The sequence below is a fragment of the Zonotrichia leucophrys genome, chromosome 5, assembly GCF_028769735.1.
Source record: "Zonotrichia leucophrys gambelii isolate GWCS_2022_RI chromosome 5, RI_Zleu_2.0, whole genome shotgun sequence".
In the NCBI taxonomy this organism is placed as follows: domain Eukaryota; kingdom Metazoa; phylum Chordata; class Aves; order Passeriformes; family Passerellidae; genus Zonotrichia; species Zonotrichia leucophrys.
The window spans coordinates 49,400,350-49,415,751 of record NC_088175.1 but is presented as its reverse complement, the minus strand read 5'-3'; the positions used below and the strand labels follow the sequence as shown (position 1 = coordinate 49,415,751).

General features: G+C 49.1%; 2 protein-coding genes across 6 annotated transcripts; both read right to left on the bottom strand.

Annotated features, from left to right (window-relative positions):
• Nucleotides 1–2,957: 2,957 nt before the first annotated feature.
• LOC135448724 (olfactory receptor 5B21-like) lies at nt 2,958–4,659 on the bottom strand. Its single transcript, XM_064714932.1, has 3 exons — nt 4,219–4,659; nt 3,323–3,690; nt 2,958–3,210 (listed from the first exon to the last, which is right to left on the bottom strand). The coding sequence occupies exons 1-3, from the start codon at nt 4,639–4,641 to the stop codon at nt 2,958–2,960; spliced, it is 1,044 nt and encodes a 347-aa protein (XP_064571002.1). The 5' UTR covers nt 4,642–4,659.
• Nucleotides 4,660–8,631: 3,972 nt separating this feature from the next.
• On the bottom strand, nt 8,632–14,832 carry LOC135448214 (olfactory receptor 5G3-like). 5 transcript variants are annotated; one of them, XM_064713966.1, is made up of 5 exons: nt 14,763–14,820; nt 14,348–14,392; nt 10,827–11,072; nt 10,202–10,265; nt 8,632–10,099 (listed from the first exon to the last, which is right to left on the bottom strand). In XM_064713966.1, the coding sequence occupies exon 5, from the start codon at nt 9,995–9,997 to the stop codon at nt 9,056–9,058; it is 942 nt and encodes a 313-aa protein (XP_064570036.1). In that variant the 5' UTR covers nt 9,998–10,099; nt 10,202–10,265; nt 10,827–11,072; nt 14,348–14,392; nt 14,763–14,820; the 3' UTR covers nt 8,632–9,055. The 5 variants fall into 5 exon arrangements, with proteins under 5 accessions (XP_064570036.1, XP_064570033.1, XP_064570032.1 ...); XM_064713963.1 differs by having other exon boundaries at nt 10,841–11,072; XM_064713962.1 differs by lacking the exon at nt 14,348–14,392 and having other exon boundaries at nt 10,841–11,072; nt 14,763–14,832.
• Between the last annotated feature and the right edge of the window lie 570 nt (nt 14,833–15,402).

Here is a 15,402-nt window from a genome sequence, read left to right as displayed (position 1 = left end):
TAAGAGTATTTTAAAATTTGGTTGATAAATGAGTAAGATAAAAGGCTTTAAAAGTGCATTTTTTCTGACTCAGAGAGATAAAAAGCTGATGCAAGTCAGGATCTCAAGATACACCTTAGAATATCAAGGGGAATGCAAAACACGTATTGAAAACCTAACAGGTGCATTTCACCCAAACTTTAAGCACTTTAGTGACTTGGTTTCCACAGATGAAAGAACCCTCAACACCTGATCTATGAATAGTTGGGAGCTGTTTGGGTCTGGAAAAAGCCCTAAAAAGCCAAAACCAACAGTTCTCCAAATTATGGCTCAATAAAGAAGGCACAGGGATGGCCACAACACTGGGGAGAGACCAGCAGTCCTTCATCTTTTCCTGGCAGGCACTTAGAATGGAAAAAAACTCCTACTTCCTGCTCATCCTAACAAATTCCAAAGGATAAATATCCTTTGTTGTTTTTGAGGGCAAACTGAGCACAAACTTGCAACTTTCTTTCACAATTCAGATGATCTGGATAAGCTCAGCAGACACTTCCCCCTCTTCCTTCTCTTCTCCTCCCCCTCAGTTTGGTTGTCCCTCACCTGTTGACACCTTTGGGGGGTGGGATGAATTCCCTGCAGAGGGATAAGCCCTGGCTGCAGCAGGGAAAGGTGGAAGCAGAAAACTTTTCCCTTTGGTGTTGTGTTATAGAGGTTGTGTTCTGAGGAGTTACATGAGAATTCACTTCTGTTTGAAAAGTGAATGGATTGTGAATAGTCTCCTTGTTCTCTGGGAAAAAGCAGCAGGAGAAGAGATTCTTTAAGTCTGGGGGGAAGCGGGAAGGGTGGTTTTGGACCTGGAATTGATATAATTAAATGATAAAGGTATAAATGTCAAATATAGAAATCAAAGTTGGGTGGGAAGGGACTTTAAAGCTCATCCCATTCCAACACCTTCCACTAGATCAAGCCCTGTCCAACCTGGCCTTGCACACTTCCAGGGATGGGGCAGCCACAGCTTCTCTGGCAACCTGTGCCAAGGCCTCAGCACCCTCCCAGGAAGGATTTCTTTGCTATATCCAGTGTAAACTCACTCTCCTTCAGTTCAAGGTTTTCAGGTTTAAATGAGGAATTAAGAAAGCTCACCAGCAGGTCTGAGCTCCAGGGTCCCACCATACAGGTACTCACAGCTATTTCCAGCACAAGGGATGCTGCTCCCATTCCCAGAGCAACAAGTGATCCTGGGAGACCAACCACCCTTCAAGGGATCACCAGCTTAACAAGATCTTCTGGGCTTTGCAAGAAAGTTTCCTAGTCATCATCATGGAACTTCTCAGAGGGCTTCTCAACAACTTCTTTCATTCATCTTAACAAGCCATTAGAGACTAATTAGCGAAGGAAAACAAGGAAGAAACTTTCTTCCTTGTTAAAGAGAAAGTGAACTTCTCCAGGTGCTTTGTTTGTCAGATCCAGGCCCTGGGGCCAAAAAGCTGGAGGGTCAATGTGTTGGCACAGGACTGTGTTAGGAGACCCTAAAGCTCATCCAGTGCCACCCCTTGCCATGGGCAGGGACAACTTCCACTATCCCAGGCTGCTCCAATTCCCACCCAGCCTGGCCTTGGACACTCCAGGGATGGGGCAGCCACAGCTTCTCTGGGCAACCTGTGCCAGGGCCTCAGCACCCTCACAGGGATGGATTTCTTCCCCATATCCAATCTACATGCTGTCAGTGTAAAGCCATTCCCTCTTGTCCTGCCACTCCAGGCCCTTGCCCAGAGTCCTTCTGCAGCTCTCCAGGAGCCCTTTAGGCTCTGGAAGGGTCTCCTAGGTCTGACTCTACAGACTGAGCTCAGATACGGGTTAGTGCTGGCCTTGGCAGGGCTGGGTTAGCAGTTGGGCTCCATGATCTTAGAGGGCTTTTCCAACCTAAATGATTCTGGGATTCTGTAACTGCTTCTACCCCATATTTACTCCTGGTCAGCATTCTTGCCACTCCCTCTGTGCTCAGTTTCACTGTAGTTCCAACAGTTGGTTTGTCCTTCCTCTCTGTCTCAGTTTATTTTAGAAGGGAAATCACACAGTTACCCAAAACTAAGCAAAGCCTGTTTGATAATAAAACCAAAATATGAACAAATTCCTGGGATAGAGAGCAGCAGTTGTAATTCCACCATGATGCATAGGAGATGCCAGATGAGGGCTCCCTGCTCTTTGAGCAAGCTTGGGCTTTGAGTTGGGTCACTGCCCACCCTGTGGTGGTACATTGGAAATTCCCCTTGGAATGGATGACTTTGGAAGCAGCTCCTTCCGCAGGAGACTTGTAAGAAAAGCAAGTTTACTTACTTGGTAAGTAAACACCATCAGTTTCAGGAAGTTTGATATATATATTTTATATGTTGCAGCCTGAGAGTTTATGTCCCACTTCTTTTTATATATATAAATTTATATGTATAAAGAACTTAATACATATTTCTTTATGTATATAAAGAAAGTTTGTTTATAGAATTTCTTTATATTTTTCTTAATATATATATAATTTTAAATATATATAAATTTGTCCTTGAAATATATAATTGACTTCTTGGGCCAATTATATATTTCAAGGATATAAATAAATAAATAGAAATAAAAAGAACCAGTATAAGAAATGGAGATTCAGGGACTGGGAAACAGCTGGGGGTTTGGAGAAATGCTGCAACTGCTAACTGGGAAGAAGGGAGAACACTTTAGAAAGTCTCCTGCTGCATTTTATTTTTACATTATCTGGGATATCCTGATGTCTAAACAACCAGAGAGTGTCACAATCAGGTAGATGGAGCAAAGTTTCTCTCTTTTTTTCCCCTTAAAAGAAGGAAATGGTCCCAAGTAGCTGTAATTAGAAGAGATGAAGAGTCCCTGGTCCCAAAGCTTTACAAGTGGTCAAGAAGGGCTTAAATTCCTGAAATTAAAATATCAGGCCGCAAACACAAACAAAACAGGAAATACTATTTTTCAGCGGAGTGTTTCCTCCCCATCAGCCTCCAGAGCCTGGCCTTCACCTCCTGGTTCCTCAGGCTGCATATGAAGGGGTTCAGCATGGGCATCACCATGGTGTAGAACACAGAGGCCACGTTGTCTGGCTGCCGGGAGCTGCTGGAGCTGCGCCAGCAGTACATGGACACCAGGGATCCGTGGAAGAGCGCCACGGCAGCCAGGTGGGAGGCGCAGGTGGAGAAGGCCTTGCGCTTCCCCGCGGCCCAGGGCAGCGGCCAGGATGAGGGCGTAGGAGAGGAGGATGGCCAGGATGGTGGCAGCCAGGCTGAGGGCATAAGAGAGGAGGATGGCCAGGATGATGGCAGCCAGGCTGAGGGTGTAGGAGAGGAGGATGGCCAGGATGATGGCGGCCAGGCTGAGGGCATAAGAGAGGAGGATGGCCAGGATGGTGGCAGCCAGGCTGAATCCCGCCATGAGGAACGTGCCCAGCTTGTTGGGCACGGGGTCCAGGCAGGAGAGGGCGAAGAGCGGGGTCCCCTGGCAGTAGAAGTGGTCGATGCCCTTGGGGCTGCAGAAGCTCAGCCTGAGGGCCAGGCCCGTGTGGAGGGCAGCATTGGTGACCCCAACCAGGCAGAAGCCAGCCACCAGACACGCACAGATCCCTTGGTGTCGGAACTCAGTACATCCATCCGGGTGTCCAGAGTTGCCAAAGACCCTGTCGGGGGGCTCGGAGACCTTGGCATGCTGCCCAGAACACCTGGGGACTTGATTTTGACCCTTGGAGCAAATTACCAGCTTTGTATGAGGACGTGAAAGTCACACAGGTTTGAATAGTGTAATAACAAAATAACCACAGGGTGAAAATGTAAATTTTAGTATTTTTGGTATGGGGGTTATGGGGACAAGATGGAGGAATCTGGGCGTGTCCAGCCTTTCTCCTTGTTCTCCATTTTCTGCAGTGATGTTGGCACTTTGGGATTGGTTTAGAATAGAAATGCACTGTCTAACAAAGGTGATAGATATTGGGAATTAAGTGTAAATATGATGCATGTAGTTTGTAGTATAAAAGGACAACACCGCCTCGGGGGCGGTCAGAGTGCCGGTGGCTGCCTTGTTGAACAGACCTCTGCTGGGCAGAAAGAAAATTTTATAGATAAGAATTAATAAACAACCTCAAGACCAAAAAGTGAAGAGTTCAGACTCATTCTTCAGTTGCACGGGCCGAAGCAGAGACATCCTGCACATCTCGGGGCAGCAATCATCAACAGCAACCCGAGACCTCGGGACATGGACAGGGGTAGAGCAGGGGTGGCAGACGGCCACGCAGCGGTCGTAGGCCATGGCAGCCAGCAGGCAGCACTCGGTGGTGGCGAAGGCCACGTAGAAATAGAACTGCATGAGGCACTCTGTGTGGGAAATGGCCTTGTCCTCATGCAGGAGAGCCCAGAGCAACCTGGGGGTGATGCAGGAGGAATAGCAGAGCTCCAGGAAGGACTGGCTGCTCAGGAAGAAGTACATGGGGGTGTGGAGCTGGGCAAGCAGGCTGATCAACACCAGCAGCCCCGCATTCCCCAGCAGGGTGATCACATGGAGCACCAGGAGCACCACAAACAGGACAACCTGGACATGGCCCTGCTCAGAGAATCCTAAGAGGACAAAGTGAGCACTGGTGCTTCCATTTCCGTTGGCTGCCATCCTAATGCAGGTGCTGTGGGAAAGCCCAGATGGAGAGTCAGGATATTCCTGTTTTCTGCACAATCATATTAAAAATGGCTGTGTTTTTATCAGCAAGCACAGCCTGGAGATGCAGCAACTGCAGAATTTACTGTTTGGTTCAAAATACATTTTAAAGTAGTCAAAGTTCCCTATTGAGTTTGTTTCTAATGGCTTTAGTCTGGTTTAGCCACTGATTGAGTTTCATAAATCACTTTGCACAGTGGAAGGTTTACAACACCTCGTGAAGAAGTTAAGGGAACAATTTCTCATCAGATTCAACTCATTAACCTCAGCAACTTATCCTGAATTTAGAAATCATTATGAATTTGAAAAAAAAACCTGAAAACAACAAAAACCACCCAATGGTGAGAGATCAGGACATCTTTAAAATTTTCTTTAGGAGAGTTAGAACAAATTAAAATAAACCAAATTTATTCTCTTCCTTCCCGTGAAACTGAAATTCAAGTTCAAACAGGAGATTAAGTGTATTAAAAAACCCTTTAAATATGGTGATACTTGTGTCACTCCTGTGAGAAGTGTGGAGAAAGAAAAGGGTTTTAAAAGTCTGGAGGCCCCAAAAACATTGTGGTGCCATAATTAACAGGGGGAGTAAGAGGCTGATAATACAGTTCAAATAAATAGAATATTTATAATTTGGGAAATAATCCAGGTAGTGCTGTGTGCAATGATTGATCTTCAGGGCCAGGTTGGACAGGGCTTGGAACAACCTGGGCAAGTGCAAGGTGTCCCTGCCCATGGATCATCACTGGAGGATCCATAACGTCCCTTCCTACCCAAGCATGGATTTCATGATAAATTCCTGGGTTTCACCTCAGAGACCCTGAGCCTGGGTGATTTTTTGTTGTGAGAACAGGCTCCAGCCTCAATCCCTCTCTTTGCAACAGATCAACTCCCTGCAGCTTTATTTTGGCTAAAACTCACCTGTTTCCTCACATCTCAGAGCCCTTTTTGCTTGATCAGATTTTATCTCCCAGACCAAAATTTCCAGGAAGAAATAAACCCAGTGTTAGTGTGGGAATAACTTATCTTCACAAATTTACCTTCACAAAAAGCATTAAAACTTGACCAAAAAATCTGCTGTTTGTAGTCCTCATTCACAGGAACACCAAGGGGTTTGTCACTGCCCAGCCCTGGAGGAGGAAATTTCCCTTGGGAATGGATGACTCTGGAAGCAGCTCCTTAAAGAGGAGACCTGTGCTGGTAAATAAATACCATTAGTTAAAAGAAATAAATTAGTTTCAGGAAGTTAAATGGCAGTTTGACAATTTATTTACCACTATATATATATAATTAAATATATGAATATTTTACTATATAAATAAAGTTAATATAGAGGTTTAATTTATATGTGCAGTTAGAGATGTAATTACTTAATAAATATAAATATTTTCCTAATATATATATATAATTTTGTTTTATAAATTATAAGTAATAATATAATGTTATTTTATATATTATATGTAATTGCATACATTTAAATGTATCTCTTAGAATATAAAAATAATTTCTTGGGATCACAGGGAATTAAAAAGAATTGGTGTAAGAAATGGAGATTCAGGGAATGAGACAGCCCAGGGCTGCAATTGCCCTGGGAGAAGTGTTGCAATTGCCAATCAGGATGAAAGGAAAACTCTGCAGGAACTTTCCTGCTACAATTTGTTTTTACATTTTCTGGTGATAATGATGAGCTGAATTTAAGACTTTTAGGTTCATATTGACCCTTCAGTCAATTTGGCCAGAGTGTGCCTCCTAATTCTGCTGATATGAGGAACATTCATCCAAAACTGGAGTTAGGAATGAAGGTTCAGATGTACTGGAATACATGTTTTGCAATCAGGAGGAACCTTCACAGTTTCCTGGAGTTATTTGTTATTATATCCTTCTGCAAACGCTTGAGAAGGACAATTTTCCCCAACCAGCAAAAAATTGTCTCAAAACCACTTAAAATTTCACCCTTTCTGATTGTTAAGATACTCACAGTCCACAAGCTCCATCGGTCTGGCCAAATCCAGGAAGTTTTCCCTTCCCATCCCCTAACGTGGCTGGAATATTTAAATTTTACCCCATCCCCACACGACCAATTACCACAGGGTCTCTGAGGCACCTGAACACACCATGAGACTTCCCCAGAGGCCCTGGGATCCATCCCAAGGTTTCTCCCTGGAGTTTTAGGGATGGGATGCCCACAGCACATCAGGATTGATGCCTGCAGAGCCTGGGTGATGCCATTTGTGAACACAAACAAGAAGAAACACCAAAATGAGGATTTTTGCTAAAGGCTTGAATTTGAAAAATTTTTAAATTCTTCCCTAATTCCATATTTCTCTTCTCACCCTCCCAAAGCAGCTTTTCCTTCCGTGTTCCTCCAGCTCTCAGTCAGGGTTCATTGCAGGAAGTCCCTTGATGGCTGCCAATGCTTTCAATGCTTTTCTCCAGCTGCTGGTGGATGTCCTTGCACTCAGAACACTCACTGATGGCTCAGCTCCATCCTGGTGGCCACCAAACCTCCACAGCTGCTCCCCTGTCCCAGTGTCTGGGACAATTACTCCCCATGGGAAATGCTCAGCATTTTCCCTTTTCCAAGCTTACCTGGTTCCCATCTGCCCATTTCTGACCAGGAAACCTCATTTTCAAAAGCCATTTTGCAATGTGTGCTCCAAAATGGGTTCAGGAGGCTCACGGGGAGTAAACTGTGTCAGCCAGAGAATGCTGGGATGGCTGAGGTTGGAAGGGACCTTAAAGCTGATCTCATTCCAATGCCCTGTCCAAGGCAGGGACACAGGATGACCCCTGAGGAATGTGTGAGGAATGTGTGTCCATCAGGAGCAAACATCAGTGCTGGATGTTCCACCTCCTTCCCACACGGTGCCTCCAGCTCCTCTCGTGCATGGTCAGCTGCTGTTCCCACAGAAGCTGGACACAGTTCACCCTCCTTTCCCCAATCCCCACTTGCACCACAACCCAAAACCTTTTGGGTTTGAGAGCAGCAGCTCCAGCACAAAGCCACAGCATGCACAGTGACAGTGCCACGGCCACAGACTCAGGGTTTAATTCACTAAGAGCTCACATTCTTGTTTAAGGGTCAGGTGATGGCCACAGGAAGACCAGCTGGACAAAGAAATTAAAACCATGAAATGCTTTCTCAAAATATTATTAAAATATTGAACATTTTTAAAATAGTGAATATTTTTCAAATATGTTTTGTATTGCCAAATAATGGCTGTAATATCTCGGAGCAAAAAGAGAGCTGCTCTGGGGCTTATGTTTTAAATGCCTTAATGTTTTAATCAATTAAAAATTATGGGCGGTTTATGTTTTAAATAAAGCATTTAAAATAATCTTTAGTCCTATTTAAAGAAAAAATGTACAGTCTTGTCTGCACCCAAATTAAGCAATGTTGTGAGGGTGGCAGGGAGGAGCAGAAGGGTGGGAGAACAGCAGGAGATACAGAATGAGGTCCCAGTTCATGGTCCTGATCACACAGTCACAGAATTGGTTAGGCTGGAAAAACCCTCTGGGATCAAGCCCGCCATTCCCACAGCAGTGCCAAGGTCACCACTAATCCACATCCCCAGGTGCCGCATCCACACACCTTTTAAACCCCTCCACGGATGGCAGCCTGTTCCAGGGCTGGACAGCCCTTCCCATGCAGGAATTTTCCCTTTCCCACCCAAACCTCCCCCGGTGCCACTTGAGGATGTCTCCACATCTGTGGACATGGGAGCTGAGGCCCTTTGGTGCCTGCCATGGGGGCTCAGCACAGCTGAGGAAAGAGGAACAGGAGCACAAACAGCTCAGGGGGATTCAGCCAGGCAGCCTGACTACATAATAACCAGGGAACTGTTGGCAAGATTTGGGAAAAAAGGATTCAGCTGACTGACCCTGAGTGCCTGTGAGTTTTGTGTCATCACTAAATCAGCAAACTACCTTGATTCTGGCTTGATTTAATCCAACTGAGCAGCTTCTCCTCCATCCCAAGTTGTTCTGAGTCTCTGGGGGAGTCTCATCACTCTGAAGTTCACCATGGATCTGGCACAGGGTGAGATAATGCACACTGATGTGGAGGGTTTGGGGTTTTTTCATATATGCAATGCTTTAACACCAAATGTGTCACAGAATTCTGGAATGGTTTGGGTTGGAAGGGACCTCAAAGCTCACTCAGTTCCAACCTCCTGCTGTGGGCAGGGGCACCTTCCACTCGACCAGGCTGCTCCAAGCCTCATCCAAACACCAAAACTGGAGTGAAATTGTTATTTTCAGCTGATACTGAATCAGCCAGCACATCATCTAAATCAAAGTGCAGAAGGCCCCAAAAAATGTCTCTCTACATATTTCACAAAAATCCCAGTGTATCACCCACATCCCCACAACATTAAAATGTCCAAGCTAATTTTATTTTCCTGAGTCTCCTCCAAGCCTCCTTCACCTCCCGGTTCCTCAGGCTGTAGATCCAGGGGTTCAGCACGGGGATGACCACAGTGTAGAGCACAGCAGCCCATTTATCCCCTCCCCTGGAGGTGTCTGCCCTGGGGATTAGGTACATGAAAATCAGTGGCCCATAGAAGGTGCTGAGGGCGGCGAGGTGGGAGGCACAGGTGGAGAGGGCTTTGCTCTTGCCCTCGGCTGAGCTGATGCTCAGGATGCTGGAGATGATGGCCACATAGGACACCAGGACCACCAGCAGGCTGGGAACGCCGAGCAAGGATGAAGAAATCCTCAGGATGAGGAGGCTGAGGGTGGTGTCAGAGGAGGAGAGGGAGATCAGCATGGAAATGTCACAGAAGAACAGATCAACAGTGCTGGAGTGGCAGAAGAACAGGCTGGACATGCCAAAGGTTTGTCCCATGCCGTTGGTCAGCCCCAGGAGGTAGGAGCCGGTCACCAGCCGGGAGCAGCGCTCTGGGGACATCACAAGGGGGTAGAGCAGGGGGTGACAAATGGCCACAAATCGGTCATAGGCCATTGCAGCCAGCAGGAAACACTCAGTGACCAGAAACAGGCCAAAAGTGAATATCTGAGCCATGCACCCAGCATAGGTGATTCCCTTCTTCCCCAGCAAAACCCCAGCCAGCATCCTGGGGGTGATGGTGGTGGAAGTGCAGAGGTTCACAAAAGCCAGGTTGCCCAGGAAATAGTACATGGGGGAATGGAGCAGGGCACTGGCTCTGATCAAGGTGATCATGCCCAGGTTCCCCAGGATGGTGACAAGGTAGGTGAGCAGGAAGAGCAGGAAGAGGGTGACCTGAGTTGCTGAGTCCTCGGTGACTCCTGCCAAGCTGAGCTCCGTTGCTTGGGTGCAATTGATTCCTGGCATTCCTTCAAAGTGTGTGGTCTGTGTGAACTCCCTGCTGGAGGTTTCCTCGGGCTGGAAAATCCTCTTTGCAGTGAGATCTGTTTGGAGACAGTCCTACAAGATCTAAAACAAGAGTTTAGGCACAGATTGATCAGACAGTGCTGGGTGGAAGCCATGGCATGGGCAGGGAGAAGCTGTAGGTTACACAGCCCTGAGGAGCTTTACCTTGGTGCTGCCTTCAATCCCCTGTGTGTCTTCAGTCTGGGACTTTGAAATCATCCAGCACAACCTGAAACACGGAGAAACCCAATAAAAGCTGTAAAAGACAGCACAGAATTGGCTATTGTTCCTTATGTTGGCATCTGCAAACCACCTGTTTTGTGTCTTCTCCACAGACTCCTGTAAGGGTTTGGGTTGGATGGGATCTTGAAGACCATCTCATTGCACCCCCTGCCATGGGCAGGGACACCTTCCACTAGACCAGATTGTTCCAAGCCCCATCCAGCATGGTCTTGAACATTTCCAGAGGAGGGGCACCCAAAACTTCCGGACTATGAAGTCTCCCCTCCCTCCTGATGATTTTCCTAAAAGATTTTCCCAGCTCATTATTCTGCTCCTGCAGTCTTCAAACAAAAACATGCAACACCGAAAGCTCAGCAATCTCCTCCTGAAAATTTTTATTTTTTTGGGGGAAAAAGAATTTAAAATCACCTTTTGGACATGCCTTAAATCAGCAATAGTAAGATCCATAGGTGTTCCTTACAGGAAAGCTGCCAGACCTCACCCAGGAGCCCTTTGTGATCAGTGAGAGGTACCCAGAGTGTTCCAACGGGGTGTCCTCACCCCACACCTGCAGCAGATCACCTGGATTTGGTGCTGAGCCCAGAGTACAGTAAGGAACTGGAGCCCAGGAGCCTCCAGGCAGGAGCTGAGATGAAGGCTGAAGCTGTTTCTTCTTTGTAAGAAAAAACAACAGGAGATGCCTGGCTTGGCATGCGTTGTCCCTACTCATGGTTCTCCAGGATGATCCTCCCCTACATCTCTGCAGTCTCCCTGCTTCCCTCCTGATGCTCTTCAAGGTGGATGTTAAGGTGCTCTGCAGGTGAATTTAAAAATATACCACTGTCAGCAAAGACATTTGTCCACGTAATTTGGGGATTTAGAGGCTTTAGGAGCCCCAGGAGAGTGACAGAGCCCAAGGCAGGTTGTTATTGCTTCCCTGAGCTTCTGAGTTTGGAGGTGATTACACAGAGGAGATTATCTCACCCTGAGTAAGCCACAGGGCTTTGGGGACTCCCCAGAGCAACCACAGTGCAAAACCCCACCTGTTGTGACCAATTTTTGAGCATTCCAAAGATTTTCAGCTCTACAAATACCGTGTTCAGCCTTACCACACCAGTGAGCTGAGGGGAATCTCACTGGTGGGGCACAGTCCCATGGGAGCTGGTCTCCATCAGCAGTTCCAGTCACCAGAGATGATGAACCACCTTTCTACCCACTCCAAATTCCTTAGACCCAAACCACTGCTCAGCTGTCCCTTCCCTGGAAATGTTCAAGGTCAGGTTGGAGGGATCTGGTCTAGTGGAAGGTGCCCCTTCCTATGGCAGGGGTGTGGAACAAGATGAGCTTTAAGGTCCTTTCCAACTCAAACCATTCCAGCATTCTATGAAGTTGCTTCAAGAGAGGAAGGGTGCAAGAACCCAGGAAAACCACAGAATATCCTGAGTTGGAAGGGATCCACAAGAATCACCAAGTCCAGCTCTCATACCTGCACAAACCCATCCCCCAAAGTCACACCATGTACCCGAGGGCATTGTTTAAATATTTGTTGAGGTCTGTCAGATTTGGTGCTGTGACCTCTGGTCTGGAGAGTCAGTCCAACCAGCCTCTGGGTGAGGAGCATTTTTCAAACACCCACCTTAAACCTTTATCTCTTCCACAACCAATCTTCCCTCCAAAAGATATCTACTGTTAATGGTGAGTGAGTGTCACTACAGAAATAATGAAAAATTACATCATCCCATTGTGAGATGGTCCACCCAGAGGGAGGAACCAAACATTCCTACCTGGATATAATCTAAAATTTAGAACAACAGAGAAAACCTTTTCCCACTGGATTTCCAGAAAAACAGCTTTCTTCTCCACTAAATTCCCAGAAGAAAACCAAGCCCATCTACACTACCACTGGACCTTCAGAAGAAAACTACACCTTTCCACAAGATCACTACTTCAACAAAACCACATCTATCCCTCCAAGAAGACTGCAAACACACCATCTACTCAGACTCCTATCAATACCCTGACCAACAGTGTCAGGTTTTATTCTGACTCTGTCAGTGGGGGTTTTTGTTTATTTGTACTATTGCATTTGTATTTTAATTTTCCTAGTAAAGAACTGCTATTCCTATTCCCATAGCTTTGCCTGAGAAACTCTTAGTTTCAAAATCATAGTAAATATGAGAGAAGTTTACACTTTCCATTTTACAAGAAGCTCCTGCCTTCCTTAACAGACACCTGTCTTTTCAAACCCAGACAAGCTTCCAGTCAGCTAGAACCTCTCCAGATTCCCAAGACTGCTCAAAAAATTGAGAGAGGTTTTTGACATCAGCAGCTCTTTGAGGATTCTTGGATGAATCCCATCAGGCCTGATGGATTTGTAGGGATCCAGCTGGAGCAGCAGTTCCCACACAACTTCAATCCTGTCTGTTACTCGAGGTTCTACCCACAGCCTCTTCAGCACAAGACAAAGATCCCACTCCTGTGCTGGATCCAAACACAGAATGGTGTGGTGGGAGAAGTTTGGAATTACTAGAAATGGATCAGCTTCACAGTTTTCCCCTCTGTTTTTCAACTATTTCTAAATTCTTGGAATTACTCTCAAATATGCCCAGGAAAATTCCTGTGAAAGGATCAATCAGAGGAACAGCCTAAATAGAGAAAACCGCCTCCAGCAGCAGCTGGAATGATCCCATTGCTGCTCTCACCTGGTCTCCAGGTGCTCCTGCCAGAGCTCCCAACAGCCACTGCCATTCCCAAGCAGGAGCCATGGAAGACATTCCTGCTGTCCATGAGGGTGAGGAGGCGCTTTGGGATGTTCTTGGCTGTGCAATCAGACAGGAGAGCGTCAACGATCCCGTGCTCCCTTCCAAGCCAAAGCAGCCCCTGATTCCATGGGATGATCAGCACCTCTCCTAGTTCCATTACAGAAACATCCTCCCACTAACCCAGGACTCTCCCCCTCCTCTTTTTGCTCCACATCAGGGATGCGTGGCCGAGTGCCACAGGCATGGGATGCCTCAGTACTCCCTGGAACACTTCAGAATACCCAGGATGCCCCAGCATTCCCAGGGATACCCCAGCACTCCCGGGGTGCCCCAGCACTCCCAGGATGCCCCGGCATTCCCAGGACGCCGCTCCCGCGGTGCGGCGCCGTCCCGGGCTGCAGTTCCGGCGCTGCCCACGGGGCGGCAGCACCGGGCGCTCCCGGCCCGGCCGGTGCCGCTGTCCCGGGGCGGCCGCGCCTCTGACCCGCCCTGAGCCGGCGGGGCCGCGAACGCCGCGGGCAGAACCCCCGATGCCCTGTGCCACCCTCCAGGGCACAGGATCGCGGCATTCCTGAGCCAAAAGGGACTGCGGGGAGCACCGAGACAAATCCTGGCCCCGCACAGGGCCCCAAGAATTCCCCGCTGTGCCCGGGAACCTTGTCCGGAGCCCGGCTCTTCCCCCAGGATCCTGAAAACACAGCGGGGCTGCGAGAAGGATGACGAGGGGGCAGTTTTGTTTATATCTCGTTATAGGATCGTTCTGTAGTTCCGTTATGTATCGTTATCGGTAACCCTACAATCCATACGTCCCTTGTATCTCGCTATACATCCTTACACGTCCCTTTCACGGCGGCGGCTCCAGTGACCGATGGAAGCCCCGCCTGACCCCCGCTCCCCTCCCGCGGTCAGACCAGGTTTCCTTCCCGGCTCCAGCCCTGGATTCCCGCGGCAGTCCCCGGTGTTCTCGTTCTGAATAAAGCAAATTATTCACAGTAACACAGAGCCAGCCCCAGCTGGTCCCTCCGGAGAGCACCGATCACCTCATCCTTACCCCAAACCGTGCGTTCTCTCACATTAATTCAGATTTCACCCCAAGATGTTCATCTTGGCCCCTACAGAATCCGCCCCGGGCCCCGCTCGGCCGAGGCAGCTCCGGTGTCCCCTTGCCCGCAGCTCCCGCTGCTGCTGCCACCGCCTTCCCGCTCCGCGTCCCGGGACGGGACAGCAATCGCCGTGCCGGGACAGCGATCCCTGCACCGGGGCACCCATCCCCGTGCCGGGATAGTGATCCCCGTGCCGGGACACCAATCTCCCGTTCCCCGCTCACCTCCGAGTCCGGCCCCGCCGCTCCCCGGGCTCCGCCACGGCGTTCCTGAGTTTGGTCCCAGAAAAAACCTCGGGTTTTATTTCTGAGCTCGGACTAGCAGGACTTGCCCAAACCCCCCCGGGGACCCCAGTGTGCTGTAGGGACAGCCGGAACCTCGGCGCGGTCGGGCCGTGCATTGCACTGCAATGGGGGGTCCCGCCGAGCGGGCCCGGCCCCGTGTGGCGGCTCCAGAGACAGCGGGGGCGCCGCTCCGGCCCTCTGGGCTTTATTGTGAGGCGCCCCGGGGAAAAGAGGAAGGGGGGATAGGGGGGAATGTGGAGGGGAGGGAGAAGGGGGCAGGAAAAGGGAATAAGGGCAGGAGGAAGGAGGGGTAGAGGGAGGTACAGGATGGGACCCCGAGGCCCCCGGTCCTCACCTTGGACCCCCGGAGGAGCCCGGCCCGGCCGCTGCCGCCGCACCGAGCGCTGAACGAGCCCAGGGGGCCGGGGCGGCTCCGGGGTTTGAATCCCCCGGTCCCGCCCCGCGCACCTGAGCAGGCCCGGCCCGTTTGGGGCCGCTCGCCCCGGGATGCGCCGGGAGCATCGCCCTGTCCTGGTCCGGGATCAGCCCTCCGTGCCCGCAGGGAGATGGGAACGGCAGCGGGAGCCTCCCATCCCCATGGAGGCCCCCCTCCACTGACCCAGCGTGTTTTCCACCTCCCTTGTCCTAGACAGGGAAACACTGGCTGCTCCTCTGGACAAGGGAAAGGCTCCTGTGCTATTCCCAAGAACAGAACCCCTGGAATTAGTGCCCTAGGAGCCCAGTCTGGTCCTTCCAGTCACTGGGGGTCACCCAGAGGGTCTTCACCAGCATCAAATGAAAATGACATCCTGGTCCAGTGCATTTCCAGCAGGACAGGACACTCCTGGCCACAGTGACCAGTCCATGGAAGTTGGACCAGTGACAATTCAGGGGGATTTGAAGTTGGATTCTTGCAGATTTCATTGTGCAGACGCTCCAATTCTTTTTGGCACCTCTTGTTTAAATGTTTCCCTGCTGGAAGAGGTCAATTAGTC